This window comes from Oppia nitens, unplaced genomic scaffold, assembly GCF_028296485.1.
Source record: "Oppia nitens isolate AA-2021 unplaced genomic scaffold, nextdenovo-longstitch-racon4-pilon3 scaffold6_pilon_pilon_pilon, whole genome shotgun sequence".
NCBI lineage: Eukaryota > Metazoa > Arthropoda > Arachnida > Sarcoptiformes > Oppiidae > Oppia > Oppia nitens.
Genome location: NW_026533250.1, coordinates 6,663,543 through 6,691,430, shown reverse-complemented (window position 1 = coordinate 6,691,430; position 27,888 = coordinate 6,663,543). Strand labels below are relative to the sequence as shown.

At 29.4% G+C, this 27,888-nt stretch overlaps 5 protein-coding genes and 1 pseudogene across 6 annotated transcripts; 2 read left to right on the top strand and 4 right to left on the bottom strand.

Moving 5' to 3' along the window:
• Positions 1 to 932: 932 nt before the first annotated feature.
• LOC128962648 (uncharacterized) lies at positions 933 to 2,446 on the bottom strand. 2 transcript variants are annotated; one of them, XM_054309043.1, is made up of 3 exons: positions 1,818 to 2,446; positions 1,546 to 1,728; positions 933 to 1,479 (listed from the first exon to the last, which is right to left on the bottom strand). In XM_054309043.1, exons 1-3 carry the CDS (start codon positions 2,151 to 2,153, stop codon positions 970 to 972), a joined length of 1,029 nt encoding a protein of 342 aa, XP_054165018.1. In that variant the 5' UTR covers positions 2,154 to 2,446; the 3' UTR covers positions 933 to 969. The 2 variants fall into 2 exon arrangements, with proteins under 2 accessions (XP_054165018.1, XP_054165019.1); XM_054309044.1 differs by having other exon boundaries at positions 933 to 1,476.
• A 402-nt stretch (positions 2,447 to 2,848) lies between these two features.
• On the bottom strand, positions 2,849 to 4,032 carry LOC128962651 (splicing regulator SDE2-like). Its single transcript, XM_054309046.1, has 2 exons — positions 3,834 to 4,032; positions 2,849 to 3,767 (listed from the first exon to the last, which is right to left on the bottom strand). Exons 1-2 carry the CDS (start codon positions 3,954 to 3,956, stop codon positions 2,973 to 2,975), a joined length of 918 nt encoding a protein of 305 aa, XP_054165021.1. The 5' UTR covers positions 3,957 to 4,032; the 3' UTR covers positions 2,849 to 2,972.
• A 521-nt stretch (positions 4,033 to 4,553) lies between these two features.
• LOC128962647 (growth hormone-inducible transmembrane protein-like) lies at positions 4,554 to 6,436 on the top strand. Its single transcript, XM_054309042.1, has 6 exons — positions 4,554 to 4,966; positions 5,062 to 5,296; positions 5,397 to 5,538; positions 5,626 to 5,923; positions 5,992 to 6,163; positions 6,235 to 6,436. Exons 1-6 carry the CDS (start codon positions 4,819 to 4,821, stop codon positions 6,320 to 6,322), a joined length of 1,083 nt encoding a protein of 360 aa, XP_054165017.1. The 5' UTR covers positions 4,554 to 4,818; the 3' UTR covers positions 6,323 to 6,436.
• Positions 6,437 to 7,034: 598 nt separating this feature from the next.
• LOC128962652 (uncharacterized) lies at positions 7,035 to 8,413 on the bottom strand. Its single transcript, XM_054309047.1, has one exon. It carries the CDS (start codon positions 8,081 to 8,083, stop codon positions 7,220 to 7,222), a length of 864 nt encoding a protein of 287 aa, XP_054165022.1. The 5' UTR covers positions 8,084 to 8,413; the 3' UTR covers positions 7,035 to 7,219.
• A 2,769-nt stretch (positions 8,414 to 11,182) lies between these two features.
• LOC128962843 (uncharacterized) lies at positions 11,183 to 12,405 on the top strand. The gene is made up of 3 exons (XM_054309243.1): positions 11,183 to 11,677; positions 11,771 to 11,953; positions 12,034 to 12,405. Exons 1-3 carry the CDS (start codon positions 11,342 to 11,344, stop codon positions 12,403 to 12,405), a joined length of 891 nt encoding a protein of 296 aa, XP_054165218.1. The 5' UTR covers positions 11,183 to 11,341.
• A 1,004-nt stretch (positions 12,406 to 13,409) lies between these two features.
• LOC128962842 (uncharacterized) lies at positions 13,410 to 20,707 on the bottom strand (annotated as a pseudogene).
• Positions 20,708 to 27,888: the final 7,181 nt, after the last annotated feature.

The following is a 27,888-nucleotide window of genomic DNA, read 5'->3' as shown; positions in this document are numbered from 1 at the left end:
ATATATTATACAATATATTATTATTACTTAGAAATTATTAAATCTTTTTTTTTATTTTAGTACATAATATATAAGTACATTAATCTTCTAAATGTTAATATTTTTATTTTTATTTTTTATTGATATAGTCATCTATAAAAAAAAATAACAGTATTAATAAATAAATATAATTTTTGTTTTCATAAACAAGTATTATAGTTATTATTTTAATAGAAATTTATATTTTTTTAAATAAATATGTTTTATTTTTTATTTTCAATAATTTATAAAATAATAACTACAATACAATGTTATAACTTATTTCTAAAACAAATTTCTAATATTTTAAAAAATAAGTATAACAAATAAATTATGTCGGATTTTAAAAAAAATTTATTAAAATAAAAAAACTGTTATAATTTACAAGTAAAAACGGTTATTTCTATGAATATTTTTTAATATAGAAAATGTCTACATTATATATATATATATAAATCATATTTAAATTTTATTTATTAGTCAAAAAAAAACTAATGTTATTTCTATTATTAACAATTAGATAATCAAAACAATTGTATTTAATAGTTATTAAAATAATTTAGTTGTAATACAAGTTTAATAAACATCTATAATTAATTAATTAATAAATATTAGATATCTTTGTATCTATTGATAAATTTTAAAAACTTAATTAATTAGAAATTAATTAAAAAAAAACAATTAATTATTAATGTTTATTAATGTGTTACAAAATTACAACAAAAATTATTATTTTTAAAAAAAAAATTCAATGAATACAAATACAAAATAATTTAATTAATAATAACAATAAAATAAACAAAACATAAAACAAAAAATTTGTAATAAATAATTTGTAAAACTAATAATAAAACAGAAAAAAAAATTTTAAGAAAAAAAACTTTTTGTTTGTTTGCTATATATTATAGATATATATATATATATATATTAAACATAAAATTAATGTCTAATTTATATATACGAGAATAATGCCGACAATAGCATAACAATTGGCCACACAATGGCCAACAACCGACCAATCAATGGTAGTGTTGTTGTAGTAGTGACCAGAGTTATGGCTGCGGCGGCGGCACCCGATTTGGTGGACCCGATAGTAGTATCTATAACTGGAGGGGCATCGGTATTAGCCGATTGGTCACCGCCACCGTAACCACTAGTTGTAGTATTGATAACATCATCAGATGTAAAGGTAAATAAATTTGGTGTTATTAGATCCCTAAACCGAGGTTTGGTCACTGATGATGATGACAACGGCTGTCCCTTAGCGTCATTGTCGGGCATATGTGCGGCCAGTTTTACGTCACTATCTGATTCGTTATCAGCTGCTCCATTAGCATCATCACCGTTGTTATCAATGTTATTTGCGGCCAGTTTTAATAGACTATCCAACTCATCATCAGCTGCTGTTGATGTTTGGAGGCCATCACTGCCGCCGTCGACACCGCTGCCGGTAGTCTTCTGCTGAATATTATAAGCAATCAATCAATTATTAGTTGAATATTTTACGACAACAACAACAATACAAACCTCGGCTTTCGGATGGACAACCAGTTCGGGTCGTTTGGACTTTCGATAGGATTTGCTTTTGTCGGTGATATCCATATCTAACTCTATGTCACCTAATTTTGTCCGTTCGGATGCCATTTCAACCGGTATTCCAGTGATTACACGATTGCCACCCGTTTTGTCCAAATTTTCCGAACCCTTTCTCTATTAGTGGGGGTTTGAAACCAAACAAACAAATTATTTATCATTACTATTCACTGATATGACTAATCATTTTTGGTTGTGAAACATACGGAGCCAACGATGTCGACTCTGGGCGCCTGTTGGCCGTCTTTGAGCTGTTCCTCTTCGACTTCGACATCGAACTCAATCTGTCCGATCTGTTGGGGCGGCTGTCCCGACACCAGACCTATGGGTGCCGCAGATATTACACGACCACCACTGTTGGTATCATCATCGGCAGCGGCGGCGTCGTTGTCGGCAACAATACCACCCAAAGGTCTGCCGCCTGTTGTTTGTCGTCGTAGTCGATGTTGTTTTTGGCCATCAATTGCACGACTGGTAATCATCAACAACAGCAACACCACTGCCACTGCCGACACTGTCATCAATATGGGTCTGACTGTCATTTAGAAACACCAATTGATTGATTGATTTGTTTGTTTTAAAGACAACTGATTCTAATCTAAGAGATACTAATCAATCGGTAATCAATAGGAAAGTTATGTCAATCAACAAAAAGTATAACAAAACTATCGGTAGTTTTCAGTTTAACTTTTTTTAACAGATAAATGTCTTCAGGCTATGAGTTTCTAGTTTACTAAATGATAATAAATGATAATATCTTTTATATCACCCGAAAAAAAAATCGGTCAGTTTTTTAATATTTAGTTAACGTATTTTTTTGTGTCAAAAAAAAATTCAAATCAATTATATAAATAAAAAAAAGTAAAACTAATTTTTTGTTTCTATTTTTTATTATCCCGCGTGAGATCTCTAAACATTAAAAACTATTATTAATTAAATTTAATATAATTATAGAAAAAAAAATTTTTTAATCAATTATTCAATTCAATTACATTACACGAGAGTTTTTTTTATAGTAAATTATGGTAAATGTTTTTTTATTGTATAATTAATTAATTATTATTATTTTAAAAAAAAACATGAAATACTGATTTACAAAATTATTTATGATAGTAAATGTATGGGTAATGTTGACAAATATTAATAAATTTTGCTATTTTTTATATTTATATACTGTATAAATATTAAAAATAGTTGTAATATATAACTATATTTATAAATTCAAAATTATTTGTAATTTTGTAATTACCGTAAATAATAGTATTAATAAATATTATTTGATAATCAATTATTTTTCAACAATTTTCTGATCATCACTACTACTACTACTACTACTACTACTACTACAACCACCAGTACTATTAGGTCTCAGTAGTCAACTGTTTGGTCGTCGCCGCCACCACATCATCGCTAACCGCATCATCATTGCTATCGTCATCATCGGTGTCAATGTCGTCGACTCCCAGCCAAAGATCGGTCTTCTTCTTCTTCTTATTCTTCTTTTTATTCTTCGCTTTCGACTTTATATTGTGGCTATCATTGGCTTTCCGTTTCAATTGTTCACCACTACTACCGGCGGTAGCGGCGGCGCCGTCAATATCACCGCCAGTACTACTACTACTACTACAAGCAGCCGCAGCACTGGTAGCCGTACTACTACTACTACTACTGGCGCTCTGTTCCTGTTGTTGTCGTTGTTGACGTACTTTCAAACCATACTCCAAGGCATCGGACACAGCGTTCGGTATTTCTTCGCGTATTCGTTCAAACTCTGTGTCGTTGTACTCAGTTTTCGGCGTTTCGGCCATCCGTTCCAATCGTTGCCGTCGCCGGTCATCCGATTCCTGTTTGCGTTGCGCTTCACGTTTGATCCACTCCTTGATTCGCTTTTCTTCGTTAACATCGCGTAATCGGCGGCCACTCAGATCGCGACACGCTTCCCGGTTGGTTGTCTTTTCGATTTGGGCACCGATAGCCCTGAGCATCGATCCGAAACCACCTTTGCCTCCCCTGAGGCCAACATGAAGTGTCAGTGTTGTTGTTGTTGTTGGTGTTGGTGTTGATGCCAGAGAATCGTTGGCCACTACTACTAACTGGTTCCATGTGGTCAGCCGTCGGCCATTGGTATACAATTGGAAATCATTCGGCGAAATGGCCTACAAATATCATATCAAATAACAAGATAATGAAATTGATCCACAAATATGAATGGTATTGATTACCTCAATCTCGGAAATTTGGTCGTAGAGTCCATCGATACCGTCGGCGGCGGCCGCTGTCTGGTCAATGTCCACACATACTGTACGGCGACTAATGGGTGAATAATAGATAATTTGTGGCAACATATCAATTATGGGATCAATTAACTGATTGATTGATTGAATGTCACAAAACAAAAACAAAAATACAAAATGAAAACAAAATATTATTTTTATTTATTTTATTTTATTTTTGATAGAAATTTCCAGAAACTCATTCAAACTATTTTATAAGCGATCGTAGATTTAGTACTTTATATAACTATGATGTTATTAACGTTTATATACTAGAGTTTATCTGATTGAAAAAGTATCAAAAATAATTATTAATTTGTGTAATTATAATAATTAGTAATAACACTACAGAGTGACTGCATGTCCCGGTATTTTACATTACATTTTTTAATTGTTTGAATTAATTAAATATAAATAAAAATATATAAATAATAAAATTTATAATTAATTACTAGTTTATAAAATAATTAAACAACAACAACAAAAAATTAATAGGAAAAAATTAATTTAAAAAAATAATAATATTTGGTTTACATATTAATACAGTAGTTTGGTTTAGTACAGTATAAACTGTAATAATGTGGTCATCCTATTAGACATATATAAACATGTATTGTTGGATCTCATTAGTCGATTGTTTACTAAAAAAATATTATTATTATTATTATTTGAAAAACGTATTCAAAAATTACATCAGAAATTGTTTATTGAATTTTTACATTCAATTCATTCATTCAATTCATACATTCATTCAAAACACACAATCAATCAATCAATCAATCAGTTTCTCTGTGTTTCAATCAGATCACAGACAGACAGTCAGTCAGTCACTGAGGAGGAAGAAGTGAATTATTTATCAATCAAATCAAAGAAATCAAATCAATTGATTGATTGAATCAATTCAGTGATAACAACAACAACCGCAACAATAACAATGTTGTCGATATTGCGGACACCCGCGGGTGTCTTGTGTAGTGGTGGTGGTGGTCAACGATCACCGTCGGCGGCGGTGTCGGCCATACATGTTGTCAAACAGTTTGTGGTAAAGACGACGACATCACAGTCTCAACAACAGATGTTATGTAAGTATTGTTTTTTGTTTGTTGTTGTTGTTTGTAATCATTCAATAGATCCGACGTCTAATGTCTTGTGATTTTTGTTTGTTGTCTTTGTTTAGCCATCCGATTGATCGGCAATACGGCCAAAGGTCGTGTCAATGCGCAGACATTGCGCCGAATGGACACAACTGCTAAACGCCAGACACTAAAGGAACGGCTGATGGCGCCGACCACTGGCCTGCCGTTCAATTTGGGTCAGGGAATGATTGGCGGCGGTGCACTGTTAGGTATCGGCGCCCTATGCTATTACGGACTCGGTCTCAGCAATGCTCCCGGCATTTACGAGCGATCAATGTAATGGATTAGTGGCCAGACTGGTCACAAACCCGAAACCGTTTTGAATAGTTTTTTGATCACTAATCGATTGTTATTTTTTTTTCTCACGGATGGACAGGGCTTGGGAACAGCACGTCAGGGAACGGATACACACGACATACGCCTACTTCGGGTCGGGACTCGGTCTGACAGCCGCTGCTGCGGCCGCAGCATTGCGAAGTCCGGCCGTAATGCGAATGATGACCCGAAACTCGCTAATGGTTTAACTATCTATCTATTGATTGATTGACTGATTGATTGAAAAAAGTAGTTTTAATTAATCTGTAATTATTATCTCTATATTGTAGTCACTGTTGTTAACAATGGGCGCAATGATCGGTACGGGAGTTGTGGCCCAATCGATACCCTATCGCGAAGGTTTCGGCGCCAAACAGCTGGCCTGGGCCGCACATTGCGGTGTTGTCGGTGCCGTCATTGCACCGTTGTGTTTGATGGGCGGACCACTGATTATGAAGGCTGCCGTACTGACGGCTGGTATTGTTGGCGGCCTATCGGCAGTTGCCGTTTGCGCGCCGAGTGACCGATTTCTCAATATGGGCGGACCGCTGGCCATTGGTCTGGGCGTAGTGTTTGCCTCATCGCTCGGTATATATATATATATATACACCAATATATTGACAATCAATTTACCGATTTTTCTTTTCAATCTATAGGATCGATGTTTTTGCCGCCGACTACCGCATTGGGCGCCTCCTTGTTTTCGCTCAGTGTCTACGGCGGACTACTATTGTTCAGCGCTTTCCTATTATACGATACCCAACGTATCGTACGTAAGGCCGAAACACATCCCGTCTACACTGACCGGCCCTTCGACCCGATCAATGCGTAATAATTTATTGATAATATTATTTAAACGATGATATATTTATGGATATATTTTTTGTTTGTCTGTATAGTTCAATATCAATATATTTGGATGTAATCAATATATTTATCCGATTGGTAACCATTCTCGGGATGGGCGGCGCCGGTAAACGTCGATAAATATTTGAAGACATTTTTTGTTGTTGAAGATAAATGTCTAAAACAAAACTATATTTGTTTAAAACATTATTAGTATTTCTCTTTTCAAATATATATATATATAAATATATGTAAATTATATTCCCGTATATTATAATTACCGGTACTGTAGTTTTGTAGTATTATTAATATTAATATCTTTAAATTGTCTTTAAAACTATTATTATTTGTTTGTTTGTTTGAAATAACTTTTTATTTTCTAAAAACGTTTTTATTTCTCTCAAATATCTTTAATAATCTTAATAACTAGAAAAACATAAAGATTATGATAAGCGTCGATACAAACGGTAATTGTTTGGACACAACATAACAATAGACAGACAAATAGATCGATAGATAGATAAACAATTAAAATGTAGAAAACTTGTTGTTATTTTTTAAATGAAATGAAATTAATTGAATTAAAAAAAAGTCTATTTAACAAAAAAAAACAATGTTTTTTTATAATTTAGTAATAAATACAGTATTGATAATAATAATTTTAAAAAAAAATATTATTATATATATAATAAAATAAATATATATAATAATAAATAATAAATAATATATTTGTATTTTTTGAAGACACGAAAAATAAAACTCAAATAAAATAATAAATTAAATAGAAAACAGAATTTAATAATTTGAATAATAATTTGATTGAATTAATTAATTTTCTTTCTTTTTTTTTGGTGTTTTGTTTTAATAATAATAATAATAAAATATTTGTATTTTGAAGAAAACAGATGAAAATGAAGAGAAGATAACAACAACTAATTAATCAAAAAAAGAGAAAAAAACAAATATTCTGTTCAATCAGTGGTTCCCTTCTTCTTCTACTACTTCTTGTTTGTCATCTTCTTCTTCTTCTTTGACAATTTAAGCGCCTGTTTTGGAACCGCTGCCGGTCTTCGAGCCGGTCTTCTCTGCCGAATCAGTCTTCGAGCCGGTCTTCTCGGCCGAATCAGTCTTCGAGCCGGCCTTTGACGGCGGCTTTGACCCGTCGGTCGTCGACGCTGTCTTTGACGACGGTTTGTCGCCAGTCTTTGAACCACTAGCTGTAGCTCCAGTAGAGCTGCCGGTCTTGGATCCGGTCTTCGAGCCAGTCTTTGAACCGCTGGCGGCTGTGGCGGAGGCAGCGGCTGTTTGCGAACCCGATGGACCCAACTGTGAGCCGGTTTTTGACCCGGTTTTCGATCCGGTTTGCGATCCGGTCTTTGAGCCGCTGGCCGCGTCTGCACCGCTATTAGAGGCACCGCCGGCGCCCTTGATATTGGATCCGGTTCGCGACGATATCAGTGTCGAACCGGTCGACGAACCCAACGCTGAGCCGGCCTTCGAGCCGGCCTTCGATGTGGACGATCCGCCTGAAGAGCTTAAGGACGAACCGACAGCACTGCTGCCGCCGCTGGACGACAGCGACGATCCGGTACCTGATATCGACGATCCCATAGCCGACGATCCCATACCCGAACTCGAACCGACTTTGCTGCCCGTCTTCGAGCCGGTACCCGAACCGCTGCCGCCGCCGCCGCCAGTACTCGAGCCTGTCTTCGAGCCAGTCTTCGAGCCGACCGCCGAACCGCTCGGTGCGCCCAATACTTTGCTGTCGCCTTCGTCGCCTACTTTGCTGCCGGCAGACGACGCCGACTCCTGTGTCTGCGACGGCGGTTTCTCTTCAGCGGCCGGCTGTTCCTCTGGTGGCGGCTGTTCTTCTTCTGGCTTTGATCCGCAACAACCCATTTGTTTGTCTGGTGTTTGAGTAGTTAGTAGTAGTGATTAGTGTGGAGTGGTTTTTGATGGTTGAAGTGTCTGTAATGTCTCTCTCTCTCTCTCTTTCTCTTCACAAGAGTGGCCGTTCAACTAGTGGTTGAAATTGATTGAGAAGTAGTAGCTGTTGTTGTCGTAGTTGTTGTTGTTGTGTATTATAACTGTAAATAACTGATTGTCTTCTTTGTCAGTGTCAGTGTCTTCTTCTTCTTCTTCTTCTAGTTTTAGGTTAAAAACAAACACAAAATTTTTTTTTAACTGAATTTTATGTTTGAAATTATTCCGTTTGATTGGAATTTTTGAAAAATTAATTAATTATTGAATTAATTATTGGATTAATTTTTTTTTGAATTTAAAATAATTATAACAATTAATTTATAATTTAATTATTAATATTATATCTACTTATAGAGTACGTGTATTTCACGTGCGCGCTCTACTATCTATCATATTATTCACGCGCGTGATTAGTATATCATTAAAAAAAATCAAAAAAAAAATAATAATAAGTTTTTTTTTAATTATAAGATATTGTATTAATAATACTGTATTTGTAATTCAAAATTATTATACAGTTGTTGTATAATATTGTATAACAAACAAACAAAAAGTTTTTTTTAATTACTGTTTCAATACATACTATTGTAGTGATAGTTGTAGTGATGAACCAATTGATGTCAACGATACCAACACTTGTTGTTGTTGTTGTGGCCATTGGCCTCTCGGGCAGCGGCGGCGGCGGCGGCGGTACTAATGCCATAAAATTTTGTGACCGACATAATCGCGAACTACTGTTGGGCGGTATTTTTGGCCACAAATCTCAACTGTGGGCCTACAGTTGGATGAACTACGATATGGATCAACAGCAGATTGTCTGGCGTTTCGAGAGCAGCACCGATGGTAACAACAGATTCAGAGAGTTGGGAACCGGTGGCGTCGAAATTGATCGGGTATTTTCAGGTATGTTTGTTTCAATGGGGCAGGGGGGGGGTGAGAGGACGGATGGGTGGTTTAGATATAGGCTATATAACAATAAAAGTAATACCATTCAAACATACAAACAAACCAACAACAAAAAACAGGTATACCATTGTTTAGGACGGGTTTCTGTTTGGATTTAGTCTGTTCGGACACCGATAGCAAGTGTCTGGCGGCCAACGGTTTGGCGTTTGTCTTCTTTCAGACCAGTTATCGGGTTTACAGGGTTGACGCAGACACCAACAGGTTTAGCCCATTGTCGCCAACCGATTGGATTCCTTGGTCATTGCAACCTATTGCCGACAGTTCGGCCTTTTGGTTCGGCATCAAAGACATCGATATTATTAGTGCTATAGTATTTGTGGCCAACAAAGATAACGGTGTCGGTGTCGGTCAACAACAACAACAGCAGCAATCCTATCTGTTTATGACATCAAAGGGTATACTATATAAATCAGTGGTCCGAGTATCGGAACCTGGCCTCAAGTGGTCAGTGGTCAGCCAAATTAGTCGACTGGAATCGGCACTCGGCGGTTTCTTATTGGACAATCGTCTACTATATTTCAATATCATCGATGATTATTCACCCGACGGTATACTCCTAGCCTACAGTTTTGATGGCATTCAACAACAAATGGTTTTTATAAACTATTGACTATTAAAACAAAACAAAAATTTTATTAAATATTTTATTTTAATATTTGTTTTTAATATATTATTTTTTTTTTAAACTAAACAAAATTGTTTGGTTACGGACACCACATCTACCATCCACTACCATCCACTACCATCCACTACCATCCACTACCATCCACTACCATCCACTACCATCCACTACCATCCACTACCATCCACTACCATCCACTACCATCCACTACCATCCACTACCATCCACTACCATCCACTACCATCCCATCCACTACCATCCACTACCATCCACTACCATCCACTACCATCCACTACCATCCACTACCATCCACTACCATCACTACCATCACTACCATCACTACCATCACTACCATCACTACCATATAGACATCGGTGATCAAGTTTTTCGGTTGCAAACAGATCCGCAGTTATAAGGCAATGATGGCCTCTTTAGGCGACAATTCAATGAACAATCAGCAGCTAAATGTAGTCCCGGAGACCGATATGATTGAATCAAACAATAGGTTGGCAATGATTTTCATATCAATTATTGTTGTCATAGCCGTAGTGACCAACATTTTGGTCATCGGTTTCTGGATTAGAGTACTCAGACAACAACAACAACAACAAACAGATCAACAAAAATAAAGTTTATTTTTTTTAAATAAATTAATTATTATATATATATATTCAATAGTTTGTAAAAAAAACAAATTTATAGTCGATTTTTATTTATTTAAAAAAAAATTAACGAAAATTTCATTTCTATATATATATATATATATATATATATATATATATATATATTTATAGTTAATAAATAATTTATTAATTAATTAAATAATTACAAATAGTAAATGTTTAAAATTGAATATTGAAAAGTTGTTGAAAATTAGTTTATTATTTAATTAAATTATTACAATTATTGTATTATTATTAATTTAGTTAGCCTATTATATAACTATTTTTATTATTTATATTTAAAAAAAATAGCAAAATTATTATCTATCTATTTTGTTGTTGTTGTTGTTAACATTAATAAATACATTTATCATCATAAATATTAATTGAAAAAAAATTTTGTAAATTAATATTTCATATTATTTTAATAAATACCGTAATTATATAATTTAAAAAAAAACATTTACCATAATTTACTAAAAAAAAACTCGTGATGTAAATTGAATTGAATAATTGATTAAAAAATAAATTTTTAATAATTAAATTTAATTAATAATAGTTTTAAATTGTTAGATCTCACGCGGGATATTAAAAAAAAATAGAAACAAAAAATTTGTTTTACTTTTTTTAATGTATAATTGATTTGATTTTTTTTGATTTGAAAATACGTTAACTAAATATAAAAAACTGACCGATTTTTTTTCGGGTGATGTAAAATATATTATCATTTATTATCATTTAGTAAACTAGAAACTCATAGCCTTTTAAGACATTTATCTGTTAAAAAAAAGTTAAACTGAAAACTACCTATACTTTTGTTGATTGACATAACTTTCCTATTGATTATCGATTGATTAGTATCTCTTAGAGTAGAATCAGTTGTCTATAAAGAAAAAATCAATCAATCAATTGGTGTTTCTATTAATGACAGTCAGACCCATATTGATGACAGTGTCGGCAGTGGCGGTGGTGTTGCTGTTGTTGTTGTTGATAACCAGTCGTACAATTGATGGCCAAAAACACCAACGACTACGACGACAAACAACAGGCGGCAAACCATTGGGTGGTATTGTTGACGACAACGCGGCCGCCGCCAATGATGATACCAATAGTGGTGGTCGTGTAATATCTGCGGCACCTATTGGTCTGGTGTCGGGACAGCCGCCCCAACAGATCGGACAGATTGAGTTCGATGTCGAAGTCGAAGAGGAACCGCTCAAAGACGGCCAACAGGCGCCCAGAGTCGACATCGTTGGCTCCGTATGTTTCACAACCAAAAAATGATTAGTCATATCAGTGATAGTAATGATTAAATAATTTGCTTAAATTGTTTGGTTTCTAATTCCCTAATAGAGAAAGGGTTCGGAAAATTTGGACAAAACGGGTGGCAATCGTGTAATCACTGGAATACCGGTTGAAATGGCATCCGAACGGACAAAATTAGATGACATCGAGTTAGATATGGATATCACCGACAAAAGCAAATCCTATCGAAAGTCCAAACGACCCGAACTGGTTGTCCATCCGAAAGCCGAGGTTTGTATTGTTGTCGTATAATATTTAACTAATAATAATAATAAGTCATTAATTGATTGATTGCTTAAAACATTCAGCAGAAGACTACCGACAGTGGCGTTGGCGGTGGCGGTGATGGCGTCCAAACAACAACAGCAGCTGATGATGAGTTGGATAGTCTATTAAAACTGGCCGCAAATAACATTGATAGCAATGGTGATGATGCTAATGGACAGTCGTCATCGTCATCAGTGGCCAAACCTAGTATTAGTGATGAAATATTTCCTCCCGATGTAATTTTCTTACCCGACTATGATAACAATGGCACTATTGTTTATCCAGTTATTGATACTTCTACTACCGGGTCCACCAAATCGGGTGCCGCCGCCACCGCAGCCATAACTCTGGTCACTACAACACCATTGATTGGTCGGTTGTTGGCCATTGTGTGGCCAATTGTTATGCTGTTGTAGGCATTGTTTTCATATATAGATTAGAAATTAATTTTTTTGTTTAGAATATGTTTGATATATATAACAAACAAACAAAAAATATATTTTTTATATACATGTTATTAGTTTTACAAATTATTTATTAAAGTGTTTTTTGTTTGTTTCAGTTATATTATTATTTAAATTATTTTCTTATTGTATTGATATATATATTTTGATTATTATATTATTATTAACTTGAATTATTTTACTAAATTATTTTAATAATATTATTATTAATAATAGAAATAAGATTATTTTTTTTTGACAAATAAATAAAATTTAAATATGATTTTTTATAAATATATAATTTAAACATTTATACATTATATATATATATATGATATTAGTATTTATAAAAAAATGTTTTAATAATAAAAAAATAATATTATATATAAATAAAATTATATATATATTTGTCATAATATGGAATTAAAAACTCTATTAATAAATTAATAAAATATAATAAATAAATGACAATACAGTATAAATAATATTATATTAAATACTATATTACATATATAAATATTTTTGACATAATTTACAAATTAATTATTATTTTTTTCTTTTTTAACAATTTAATTGGCAATAATATAATACAATTGAATTATTAATCAAATAATTAAAAAAAAACACCAATTGATTCAATCAATCAGTCGATATTATTGTACATTATATTGTAAATTAGATTTATATAAAAAATTATTTTTTTTAAGACTATTAACTAAATATAACTGAAATATACGGTATATATATTTATTATATTTATTTTATGGACACAATTACCGGTGCCGTCTAATCCAACCAGCTCTGGCCAAACGGATAAATATATTGAATGCATCCAAATATATTGATAGTGAACTATACAGACAAACAAAACAAACAAACAAACAATATATCCATTAAATTATCGGTAAATATGACCACAAAAAATACAAAATATTTAAAAAGAAAAACTTTAAAAAAAAAATAATCAAAAAATTTATTTACGCATTGATCGGATCGTATGGCCGTCGGTCAGTGTTGGAGATATCGTTGGGCCGATGTGTTTGGGCCGTACGTACGATACGTTGGGTATCGTTCAATAGGAAAGCGCTGAACACTAGTAGTCCGCCGTAAACACTGAGCGAAAACAAGGAGGCGCCCAATGCGGTAGTCGGCGGCAAATACATCGATCCTATAGATTGAAAAAATCGGTTAAAAAATTAATTGCCAATATATTTGTATATCAGGGTTGCGAAAGGAGGAGGGGTAGGCCATCTTACCCCCTTGTGGTCGAGATTTTTAGGTTTTACCCCCCCCCCCCCTGGCCTAAAGTCAAGAATTTAGTGGGAATTTAGTGGGAATTTATTGGGAATTTAGTGGGAATTTATTGGGAATTTATTGGGAATTTATTTGGTATTTATTGGGAATTTAGTGGGAATTTATTGGGAATTTAGTGGGAATTTAGTGGGAATTTAGTGGGAATTTAGTGGGAATTTAGTGGGAATTTATTGGGAATTTAGTGGGAATTTATTGGGAATTTATTGGGAATTTATTGGGAATTTATTGGGAATTTACTCAAATTTGGGAAAAATTGTCGTTTAAAAATGCAATAAAAATTGTTCACCCCCTCCCTATAACCCCCCCCTCTGAGATTGAAAACCTWTCGCAACCCTGTTATATATATATATATATATACCGATCGATGAGACAAACACTACGCCCAGACCTGTGGCCAGCGGTCCTTTCATATCGAGAAAACGGTCGTTCGGCGAACAAACGGCAACTGCCGATAGGCCGCCAACAATACCGGTCGTCAGTACGGCTACCTTCGCGATCAGTGGTCCGCCCAACAGACAAAACGATGCAATGACGACACCGACAATACTGCAATAGACACTCTCCAGGCCAGCTGTTTGGCACCGAAACCATCAACCGGATAGGGTATCGATTGGACAACAACACCCGTACCGATCATTGCCATCATATTTAACAACATTGACTATAAAAATATTAGAGATAATTAAAACTACTTTTTTTAATTAAAAAAAATTGGATGAGTAAGTAGTATATGGAAAAAACTAGACAAGTGTGTATAAAGTTTACATATTTCAACAATGAAACATTTTAGTTGTAAAAATATTAATAATGTATTCTTATTAGTCTATTAGATCAACTTTATTAGATTAATTTTTATAAGATAAAATGATTCGGAAAAGTTAGGTTAGGTTAGGTTAGACAAGATTAGATAAGATTGGCTAACATTAGATAAGGTTGAGTAAGATAAAATATTAGATAAGATTAGATAAGATTAGATAAGATTAGATAAGATTAGATAAGATTAGATAAGATTAGATAAGATTAGATAAGATTAGATAAGATTAGATAAGATTAGATAAGATTAGATAAGATTAGATAAGATTAGATAAGATTAGATAAGATTAGATAAGATTAGATAAGATTAGATAAGATTAGATAAGATTAGATAAGATTAGATAAGATTAGATAAGACAAGATTAAACAATTTAATTTGTGTATATAAACGTAATTTATATACAGCAACGTAATTTGTGTATACCAACGTAAGTTGTGTAAATAAACGTAATTTATGCACATCAATGTAATTTGTTTATTCCAACATAATTTATGTATAACAACGTAATTTATGTACATTAACATAATTTGTATATACCAACATAATTTATTTACATCAACGTAATTTATTTACATCAACGAAATTTATGTTCATAAACGTAATTTATGTATTCCAACGTAATTTGTGTATGAACGTAATTTATAAACATTAAAATAATTTATGTACAACAACGTAATTTATGTACAACGTAATTTATTTACATCAATGTAATTTGTGTACATCAATGTAATTTGAATAACGACAACGTAATTTATGTTCATCAACGTAATTTGTATATTCCAACATAATTTATTTACATCAACGTAATTTATTTACATCAACGTAATTTATGTACATCAACATAATTTGTATATACCAACATAATTTATTTACATTAACGTAATTTATTTACATCAACGAAATTTATGTTCATAAACGTAATTTATGTATTCCAACGTAATTTGTGTATTTTAACGTAATTTATAAACATTAAAATAATTTATGTACAACAACGTAATTTGTGTACATCAATGTAATTTGAATAACGTCAACGTAATTTATGTTCATCAATGTAATTTGTATATTCCAACATAATTTATTTACATCTACGTAATTTATTTACATCAACGTAATTTATTTACTTCAACGTAATTTATGTACAACGTAATTTGTGTATAGCAACATAATTTGTGTACGTCAACGTAATTTGTGTAGTGTCAACGTAGTTTATGTACATCAACGTAATTTATGTACAACAAAGTAATTTATGTATTACAACGTAATTTATTTATTCCAACATAATTTATGTACATCAACGTAATTTGTGTACATCAATGTAATTTGAATAACGTCAACGTAATTAGTGTATTACAACGTAATTTATGTTCATCAACGTAATTTATGTATTCCAACGTAATTTATTTTCAACGTAATTTATGTACAACGTAATTTGTGTATAGCAATATAATTTGTGTACGTCAACGTAATTTGTGTAGCGTCAACGTAATCTATATACATCAATTATTTGTTTTGTATAACATTTAAATAAATTTTGTAGATAGTCTTTTACTATAAATTAATTAATTATTTTTACATTATTTACTTTATAGCATTTAAGGAATTACTTATTTAATTTTATTATTTATGATACAGTATGTTTTAGTATAAGTTATTTAGATATTGTCTATTTTCCACTCTATACTACTGTACATACTACTTAATATTAAAAATTAATAATAAATCATATATAAATTATTATTAAAAATATTAACTTATAAAACTTAAAAAATTAATGTTAGATAATATAATTATTTAATATAAATAAATTATTTATTTTTACATTAATAATTTTTAAATATTTTATTAACTTTATTAATCTTTATATTTCAATAAAATAAATTCAAAATAATTGTCCATGATGCAACCCTGGAAAATTTAAAAATTTTAGACTATCTCTCACTTATAAATAGTACTAAATTTTCAATTTATTACATAATATAATCCAAACGTTATTACTGTCTCTGAAAATATTTTATTGTTTGAATGTATTGTCAATTATAGTGATTATTGGGTACCAAATCATCGCTTAGTTATAGACAATACATATGTACTATATGTACGATAAACTTGTTGTCCATTTGTTATTAGTTTTTAATTATTAATAATTTGGACAAAACGGGTGGCAATCGTGTAATCACTTGAATACCGGTTGAAATGGCATCCGAACGGACAAAATTAGGTGACATAGAGTTAGATATGGATATCACCGACAAAAGCAAATCCTATCGAAAGTCCAAACGACCCGAACTGGTTGTCCATCCGAAAGCCGAGGTTTGTATTGTTGTCGTATAATATTTAACTAATAATAATAATAAGTCATTAATTGATTGATTGCTTAAAACATTCAGCAGAAGACTACCGACAGTGGCGTTGGCGGTGGCGGTGGCGGTGATGGCGTCCAAACAACAACAGCAGCTGATGATGAGTTGGATAGTCTATTAAAACTGTCCGCAAATAACATTGATAGCAATGGTGATGATGCTAATGGACAGTCGTCATCGTCATCAGTGGCCAAACCTAGTATTAGTGATGAAATATTTCCTCCCGATGTAATTTTCTTACCCGACTATGATAACAATGGCACTATTGTTTATCCAGTTATTGATACTTCTACTACCGGGTCCACCAAATCGGGTGCCGCCGCCACCGCAGCCATAACTCTGGTCACTACAACACCATTGTGTGGCCAATTGTTATGCTGTTGTAGGCATTGTTTTCATATATAGATTAGAAATTTTTTTTTTTGTTTAGAATATGTTTGATATATATAACAAACAAACAAAAAATATATTTTTTATATACATGTTATTAGTTTTACAAATTATTTATTAAAGTGTTTTTTGTTTGTTTCAGTTACAGTATATTATTATTTAAATTATTTTCTTATTGTATTGATATATATATTTTGATTATTATATTATTATTAACTTGAATTATTTTACTAAATTATTTTAATAATATTATTATTAATAATAGAAATAAGATTATTTTTTTTTGACAAATAAATAAAATTTAAATATGATTTTTTATAAATATATAATTTAAACATTTATACATTATATATATATATATATATATATATATATATATATATATATGATATTAGTATTTATAAAAAAATGTTTTAATAATAAAAAAATAATATTATATATAAATAAAATTATATATATATTTGTCATAATATGGAATTAAAAACTCTATTAATAAATTAATAAAATATAATAAATAAATGACAATACAGTATAAATAATATTATATTAAATACTATATTACATATATAAATATTTTTGACATAATTTACAAATTAATTATTATTTTTTCTTTTTTAACAATTTAATTGGCAATAATATAATACAATTGAATTATTAATAAAATAATTAAAAAAAAACACCAATTGATTCAATCAATATTATTGTAAATTAGATTTATATAAAAAATTATTTTTTAAAGACTATTAACTAAATATAACTGAAATATACGGTATATATATTTATTATATTTATTTTATGGACACAATTACCGGTGCCGTCTAATCCAACCAGCTCTGGCCAAACGGATAAATATATTGAATGCATCCAAATATATTGATAGTGAACTATACAGACAAACAAAACAAACAAACAAACAATATATCCATTAAATTATCGGTAAATATGACCACAAAAAATACAAAATAAAAATTTATTTACGCATTGATAGGATCGTATGGTCGGATCTGATCAGTGTTGGGATGTGTTTTGGCCGTACGTACGATACGTTGGGTATCGTTCAATAGGAAAGCGCTGAACACTAGTAGTCCGCCGTAAACACTGAGCGAAAACAAGGAGGCGCCCAATGCGGTAGTCGGCGGCAAATACATCGATCCTATAGATTGAAAAAAAATCGGTAAATTAATTGCCAATATATTTGTTATTTATATATATATACTGTATATATACCGATCGATGAGGCAAACACTACGCCCAGACCTGTGGCCAGCGGTCCTTTCATATCGAGAAAACGGTCGTTCGGCGAACAAACGGCAACTGCCGATAGGCCGCCAACAATTCCGGTCGTCAGTACGGCTACCTTCGCGATCAGTGGTCCGCCCAACAGACAAAACGATGCAATGACGACACCGACAATACTGCAATAGACACTCTCCAGGCCAGCTGTTTGGCACCGAAACCATCAACCGGATAGGCTATCGATTGGACAACAACACCCGTACCGATCATTGCCATCATATTTAACAACATTGACTATAAAAATATTAGAGATAATTACTTTTTAAAAAATCAATCCAACGATTGGATAGTATTGTATAAAATTTGAATAAAAACCGTTCCCGAGTATCGGCTCATGTATCGCATTACGGCCGGACTCCGAAATGCTATGACCGCAGCAGCGACTGTCAGACCGAGTCCCGACCCGAAGTAGGCGTATGTCGTGTGTATCCGTTTCCTGACGTGATGTTCCCATTCACTGTCCATCAAACAAACAAACAAAAAATACAAGAAAATAGTGAATCAATTAATTTAAACGGGGTTTCGGCTGTAAGTGTGTGTATGTGTATGTGTATGTGTATGTGTATGTGTATGTGTATGTGTATGTGTATGTGTATGTGTATGTGTATGTGTATGTGTATGTGTATGTGTATGTGTATGTGTATGTGTATGTGTATGTGTATGTGTATGTGTATGTGTATGTGTATGTGTATGTGTATGTGTATGTGTATGTGTATGTGTATGTGTATGTGTATGTGTATGTGTATGTGTATGTGTATGTGTATGTGTATGTGTATGTGTATGTGTATGTGTATGTGTATGTGTATGTGTATGTGTATGTGTATGTGTATGTGTATGTGTATGTGTATGTGTATGTGTATGTGTATGTGTATGTGTATGTGTATGTGTATGTGTATGTGTATGTGTATGTGTATGTGTATGTGTATGTGTATGTGTATGTGTATGTGTATGTGTATGTGTATGTGTATGTGTATGTGTATGTGTATGTGTATGTGTATGTGTATGTGTATGTGTATGTGTATGTGTATGTGTATGTGTATGTGTATGTGTATGTGTATGTGTATGTGTATGTGTATGTGTATGTGTATGTGTATGTGTATGTGTATGTGTATGTGTATGTGTATGTGTATGTGTATGTGTATGTGTATGTGTATGTGTATGTGTATGTGTATGTGTATGTGTATGTGTATGTGTATGTGTATGTGTATGTGTATGTGTATGTGTATGTGTATGTGTATGTGTATGTGTATGTGTATGTGTATGTGTATGTGTATGTGTATGTGTATGTGTATGTGTATGTGTATGTGTATGTGTATGTGTATGTGTATGTGTATGTGTATGTGTATGTGTATGTGTATGTGTATGTGTATGTGTATGTGTATGTGTATGTGTATGTGTATGTGTATGTGTATGTGTATGTGTATGTGTATGTGTATGTGTATGTGTATGTGTATGTGTATGTGTATGTGTATGTGTATGTTTGTTAGTGTGTGACCACTGGCCACTCATATATGACTACTATTACACTGATCGCTCGTAAATGCCGGGAGCATTGCTGAGGCCAAGTCCGCAATAGCATAGGGCGCCGATACCTAACAGTGCACCGCCGGCTACCACTCCTCGACCGAAATTGATGGGCAGTCCAGTGGTCGGTCCCATCAGCCGTTGCTTTAGTCTTCTTAGACGTTGTTTAGCGCCAGTGGTTGTATGCATATGTCGTCGCAATGTTGTCCATAGATTGACTCTACCTTTTCCGGCCGTATTGCCGATCAATCGGATGGCTAAACAAAGACAACAACAACAAATCCAAGACATCTTTAGCCGTCGGATCTATTGAATGATTACAAACAACAATACTTACATAACATCTGTTGTTGAGACGATGTCGTCTTTAGCACACACTGTTTGACCACAACATGTATGACAGCCGTTGCCGACGGTAATCGTTGACCACCACTACACCAGACAGAAGCCGTCGGTATTCGCAATATAGACAACAATCTTGTTGTTGTTGTTGTTATCACTGATTGATTCAATCAATCAATTGATTTGATTTCTTTGATTTGATTGATAAATAATTCACTTCTTCCTCCTCAGTGACTGACTGTCTGTCTGTGATCTTTGAAACAGAGAAACTGATTGATTGATTGATTGTGTGTTGTGTTTGTATTTTTTTTTTAATAAATTAATTAAGTAATTGATTTCAATTGACTGATTGAATAAATTGATTAACAATTTTTTGAATATAATATACAATATATATATATATTGAATATTTTTTTCTTTACAAATAAATAATTTTAAATAAATAATTATTATTTAAATTATTAAATATATATATACTATATATATTGTTATATAATCGACTAATGAGATCCAACAATATAATAGTTTATAATCTATAGGATAACTATTTATAGGAAACCTATGTTAACAACATTTGTTAACCAAAATACAAAATTATTATTAATATTAAATAATTAATAATAATTAATTAAAAAAAACAATTATTATTATTATATAATTTAAAAAATAAAATAAAATATTAAATTATAATACATTTTGTTTGTTTGTTTGTTAGTGAATATAATAAAATTATTTTCTTAAAATAATTAATAAGAAACATAAAAACAAAAAAAATTATTATTAATATTTAATAATTAATAATAATTAATTAAAAAAAACAATTATTATTATTATTTAATTTCATACCAAAAAAAATATTAAATTATAATACATTTTGTTTGTTTGTTTGTTAGTGAATATAATAAAATTATTTTCTTAAAATAATAATTAATAAGAAACATAAAAACAAAAAATTATTATTAATATTAAATAATTAATAATAATTAATTAAAAAAAACAATTATTATTATTATTTGATTTCATACCAAAAAAAATATTAAATTATAATACATTTTGTTTGTTTGTTTGTTAGTGAATATAATAAAATTATTTTCTTAAAATAATAATTAATAAGAAACATAAAAACAAAAATTATTAATAATATTAAATAATTAATAATAATTAATCAAAAAAAAAACAATTATTATAATTTAATTTCATACCAAAAAAAATATTAAATTATAATACATTTTGTTTGTTTGTTTGTTAGTTAATATAATAAAATTATTTTCTTAAAATAATTAATAAGAAACATAAAAATTAAAAATTATTTTTTTTTATTAAATACATGACATCAATACTAACATTAATTGACAACAAATATATAGATATTTAAATAATTCAAAACTATTCATCGGAAACAAATCAAGACAATAGATACCAATTGTTTTAATCGATAGTCTCTCGACATATATAAGCAATTTTAGACGCATTTTGATGGATATTGACGGATGTCTGGCCAGATAACTGTACAACAGATTTATGGGTAAATGTGCTGATCTGGTGATCCAAGTGCTCAATAGATGGATAACTATTGTCGATATGATTATCGATAGACTCAAGAAAATAAATAACAATTTAATTAGTAAATCGATATCCGGATGAAATGTTGAATAAATTGCTACTAATATACAGGGAGTTGTCATAAAATATATGATAAATGTTAGACAATTGAATAGTTGATTACAATCGATGATTAGTTTAGTAAATTGATTATGTTTACAGATTATTAGCAATAATTTTTTTGAATAAATTAATTGCCATCTATTTAATGGATAATTAATAGTATTGTTTTGAATACCAATAAAAAATTCATTGAATTTTAATTTAGCTAAACTAACATAAATATACCATAAAATAAATATTATAATAGCTATACTATAGGATTTGAATAGATATATCGAAAATAATAGTATACTTAACAAACAGTTTAGTAACCAATAATAGTTAGTAGCACTTGTATGAAAATCGCCGGATACCAGTGCAAAATAATAGGCATAACAATAGGCTAGTAGTGATAATCGGGGCAACCAGTAGGCCATTCCTATTAAAAACTTCATCAGTATATTGCATTTGAAGGACAGTTGTCTCAGTTGTTCACGCGATTGTATTGGTTGATCAAATGTCCGGTTGTTTATCTGGTATAACATCGACCAGAAAACAAATCGATGCCTTAGTTCATGATAATTGATGACACAGTTATGCGAAAATACGGCAAACGATGAAATAGCAAACAAGCTATACATTAGTCTAGAGTTGCTAACCGTATACATAGGATTGCCTAATAAATCGTTTAGCCATAACTGTGTGTTTTAATATATTCAATATAAAACATTAATATTATTTATTATACCAATGTGTGTGTATATATGTATGTGTATATATGTGTGTGTATGTGTGTGTATGTGTGTGTATGTGTGTGTATGTGTGTGTATGTGTGTGTATGTGTGTGTATGTGTGTGTATGTGTGTGTATGTGTGTGTATGTGTGTGTATGTGTGTGTGTATGTTTGTGTATGTGTGTGTATGTGTGTGTATGTGTGTGTATGTGTGTGTATGTGTGTGTATGTGTGTGTATGTGTGTGTATGTTTGTGTATGTTTGTGTATGTGTGTGTATGTGTGTGTGTATGTGTGTGTATGTGTGTGTATGTGTGTGTGTGTATGTGTGTGTATGCAATCAAATGTTTAAAAATATTTAAAAAAATATAAATAATAAATTATTAGTTAATAAATAATTATAATTAACAGAAATTAGTTAACAATTAAATAATAAAATAAAATAATTATTTTTTAAATTTATCTAATTTATTAAATTGACTTTTATAGTATAATTTATTATTAATATTATTATGTTTTATTTAATTTGTATTATTTATAATAATAATTTTTTATTGTTTTAATAAATGTTTTAATACCTTATCGACTATAGCGGCCAACAAAAATCGCAAACAATTAGCTAACATTGCCAATTGTATTAGCAATACCAGTCCAACCCGACTTATAGACAACTGTCCACCGATAATATAGTCGTCAATTGTTAGATACAATGTCTTATAGGATCCGGTAATCAATGTATTAAATCTATTGATTAGCAATTGAAATGAATAATAATTTTCATTAAACCTAAACTTTGATCGCAATAATGATATCATAATTAATGATTTATTTATTATTATTTATTTTTTGTCAAAAAAAAAATCACAATATAAATAAATAAATATATTATTTACAAAATAAAACTACTATTAGTTTTTTTTAAAAAAATAGCAATTTAATTAAAATAATAATACACTGTTTTTTACTTATCTATAATATAGTTTTTATTAGTATAAAATATTTTAGATATATAAAATATATTTTTTTTAATAATATTATTTTCGTAGTATAAACTATTTAATTTTTTTGTGCAGTTAATGCAATTAATTTAGAGATAATAATAATAATAATAAAAAAAAATATGACATCATATAATAAATTACTTGAAAATAAATCAACGAACTGTTTGGAAATTAGTTTATATATAAATATATAATTATTGATTTTTAATTAACTATTATACTGTATATTTAAAAAAATCGCTTTATTCATAAAATAAAATAATATTAACAATATTTATTGAATATAAAATATACTAAATAAAGATATTAATAAAAAAAAATGCAATAATAAAATAAATATTATACAGAAAACATAATTTCCTTAGGAATTAAACAAACAAAAAAATTAAATAAAATTAAAATTTATTACTTTATTGTATTAATTTTTTTGTTGTTGAATTATGTCATCAATAATCAAATCAATGATAAAGATTTATAAAAGTTATCAATCATTTGATTCAGTGATCAATATATTCAATGAAATTCGTAACAAATACTATATAACTATTTATGATTCAATAGACGACTATCTAAGGGGACAGTTGTCTACTAAACGTATAGTATTTGGTACTGTTGTCACATCTATTGGTTTTGATAAATGCTATCAAATTTACAGCAATAGGTTTTATCAAAGAAGTAATAAAATTTAAATTTTAAATACTTTTTTTACTAATTTTTTTTTTAATTATTATGTCTATAGCTATGGGTTAGGGATCTATTGGGTGATCCATCCTATCTATTGGATACAACATTTCTATATCCATCGCTGATAACTATCGCATCGTTTGCTTTAACTCTAGGATTTTGTTTAAATAGTTATCATGAATACAAACATACAATAGTTTTTATCAATGAACTAATAAAGTTTGTAAATAATTTTTTTTTGTAATTTAATTTTTTATTGTTGTATAATATTTACTATGTTTATAGCTATGGGTTAGGGATCTATTGGGTGATCCATCCTATCTATTGGATACAACATTCCTATTTCCATCGCTGATGACTATCGGATCGTTTGATATATATATTTAGGATTTCATTTAAATAGTTATCATGAATACAAACATACACTGTATTACTGGTATATGTTATAGCAAATCAATTTAAAAATAAATAATTTAGTTATTAGAATATAAATATTTATACAATAAATATATTATAAAATACTATATAATAATATCAATAATAATATATTAAATGTTATTTAAAATTTCACTAAATAATTAATTAATCAATAATACTGTTAAATCAGAGCTCTAACCCCCCCCCACCCCCATTGACTTGAAGCCTAAAAGTTAGGGGGCCTAACAAGTAATATAATATAATATAATTTTATAATTACTAGTTTTTCGTATTAATCACAAAAATTTATTTAAAAAAAATATATTAAATTTATATTGATATTATAATTTAAATAATGAATAATGAAAGTTAATAATAAAATTTATTAAATTTATTTATTAAAATAATTCTGCAATAAATATAACTATATTACGATTATTACAATAATATTTTAGTAAATTATTATTTAGTATTTAAACAAATGAGGCTAATGTTAACATTAATTGACCGCAAATATAATAGTATTGAAATAATTCAAAACTATTTATTGGAAACAAATCGTAACAATAGATACCAATTGTTGGTCCCGACAGTCGCTCGACATATATAAGCAATTTTAGGCGCATTTGTATGGATATAGTCGGATGTCTGGCCAGATAACTATATAATTGATTTAATGGTAAATGTGCTGATCTACTAATCCAAGTGCTCATCGAGTTCATAGATAACAGTAATGAAAACATTGACATAAATGAAAATAGACAACAGATTCTACCAATTAATAAATATTTTTTACTAAATATACTGAAAATAACAATTAGTATACATGGAGTTGACATAAAATATAATATAAACTTAAATATAAGTGTTTGAATAGTTGATCTTTACAGTGGTATCAAAATCAAATGCAACAATATGTCTTAAGCACGTGAGGCCAGCTCATTATTGTATTACCTAATACTAATTAAAAATTATATTAAATAAAATTATAACAATAACAAATAATTAATTAATTAATATATTAAACTTTGTATTTTATTTAGTCTATTATTTTGTTGTTGTTGTTGTTGTTGTTGTTGTTGATTGTATTTATCAATAAATCTAAAATATTATATTTTGAATATACAATTTAAAAAATAAAATTTGAAGTTAATTACAATTACATTAAACTTTTAATTTATTAATAAAATTTAATTACATTAAAGTTTCAACTAAGTTAATTAAACTAATGTACTAAACTGTATATTAGTTTTAAATAAATATTATAAATTATTTATAAAATTTATAAAATGTAATATATTAAAAATAATATTATACTAATAACTAATATTATTTAATTGTCTATTAATTTTTATTGTTTTAACAATAAATCTTAAATATTCTATTTATTTAGTAATTAATAATATTATATTATTTTATTATATAAATAAAAACGTTTTGAATATACAATAAAAAAATGTTAAAAAGTTAATTAATCAAAAAAATATATCAATAATAATTACAACAACAACAAAAAAATGTTAAAATAAAATTATAAAAAAATACAGAAAACATAATTTCATATAATAAATAACTTAGTAATCAAACAAAAATAACTTTATTATAGTTTTAAATTTATTTTTAAAAATTTAATTTTTTTATTTATTAATACTGATAATTCAACAATTTAACATTAGATATTTCATATATATATATATATATATATATATATATATAACTAAACAAATTTGTAAAAATAAAAATATTTTAGTAGTATACTATTATTCAATATATATATACATAATATTTATACTCAGGATTAATAATAAAAAATAAATATATTTACTTTTTGATAACTTATTATTTTTTTAAAAAAAACTAATTTTATAAAATAAATATATTTAAATAACTATAGTTTGTGATAATTACAATATATATATATATACATATATATATATGTATAATATATGTATATATATATATATATATATATATTGTAATTATCACAAACTATAGTTATATTTATTTTATAAAATCTAATATATATATATGTATATTAGTTTATAAATATAAGTTTTTTTGAATAATTAAATATATATATATATATATATATATATCATATATTAAATTAATGACATCAATAAAATCAATGATTGGCCGCATATATAGAAATAACTAAATAATTCCCAACTATTTATGGGAAACAAATCCAGACAATAGATACCGATTGTCGGACCCGATAGTCGCTCGACATATATAAGCAATTTTAGTCTCATTTGTATGGATATTGACGACGGATGTCTGGCCAGATATGTGTTCAATAGATTTATGGGTAAATTAGCTGATTTACTAATCCAGGTGCTCATCAAATTCATTAGTAAAACAAATAGGACAACAAATATACAGATAAATGTATAATAGATTTTGACAATCAAATGATTTTGTCTATGATATGTACCATAGATTAGCAATAATATACAGGGAGTAGACATAAAATATATGATAAATGTTAGGCCATTGTATAGTCGATTGCAATTCAATATACATTTATTAGTAAACATATTGTGATCAATGATTGCTGTTATTAAGTGTTTGTTTGATATAATTGTTTTAATAATATTATTATTATTATTATTATTATAATTATAATTATTATTAATTGATTTAAACATTTTCATAAATAATTCCGTATATTTTAATTTAGCTAAACTAGTATAGATATACCACCAAATAAATGTCATAAATATTGTACTATAGATTTTGAATGAATAAATTATCCAGATCAATTCACTGATAATTATCCTAAACCAACTAGTCCAGGTACTGGTATCAAAATCAGCTACCAGTGCCCAGTAATAGCAATAGGAAAATATTAGTATTGTCTGTATGGTTACCAACAGTTTAACTGGTTTTATCAAACTAACCAATAGATTAGATTTAAAGGCCAGTCGTCTTAGTT

Coding starts and splice junctions, on each gene's coding strand:
- LOC128962652 (XM_054309047.1), bottom strand. CDS start 8,083: ATGGGTTGTTGCGGATCAAAGCCAGAAGAAGAACAGCCGCCACCAGAG.
- LOC128962651 (XM_054309046.1), bottom strand. CDS start 3,956: ATGTTGCCACAAATTATCTATTATTCACCCATTAGTCGCCGTACAGTA. Junction 3,768..3,833: donor ACCAAATTTCCGAGATTGAG/GTAATCAATACC, acceptor TGATATTTGTAG/GCCATTTCGCCGAATGATTT.
- LOC128962648 (XM_054309043.1), bottom strand. CDS start 2,153: ATGACAGTCAGACCCATATTGATGACAGTGTCGGCAGTGGCAGTGGTG. Junction 1,729..1,817: donor GAGTCGACATCGTTGGCTCC/GTATGTTTCACA, acceptor CCCCACTAATAG/AGAAAGGGTTCGGAAAATTT. Junction 1,480..1,545: donor TTGTCCATCCGAAAGCCGAG/GTTTGTATTGTT, acceptor TATAATATTCAG/CAGAAGACTACCGGCAGCGG.
- LOC128962647 (XM_054309042.1), top strand. CDS start 4,819: ATGTTGTCGATATTGCGGACACCCGCGGGTGTCTTGTGTAGTGGTGGT. Junction 4,967..5,061: donor GTCTCAACAACAGATGTTAT/GTAAGTATTGTT, acceptor GTCTTTGTTTAG/CCATCCGATTGATCGGCAAT. Junction 5,539..5,625: donor TGACCCGAAACTCGCTAATG/GTTTAACTATCT, acceptor TCTATATTGTAG/TCACTGTTGTTAACAATGGG.
- LOC128962843 (XM_054309243.1), top strand. CDS start 11,342: ATGACAGTCAGACCCATATTGATGACAGTGTCGGCAGTGGCGGTGGTG. Junction 11,678..11,770: donor GAGTCGACATCGTTGGCTCC/GTATGTTTCACA, acceptor ATTCCCTAATAG/AGAAAGGGTTCGGAAAATTT. Junction 11,954..12,033: donor TTGTCCATCCGAAAGCCGAG/GTTTGTATTGTT, acceptor AACATTCAGCAG/AAGACTACCGACAGTGGCGT.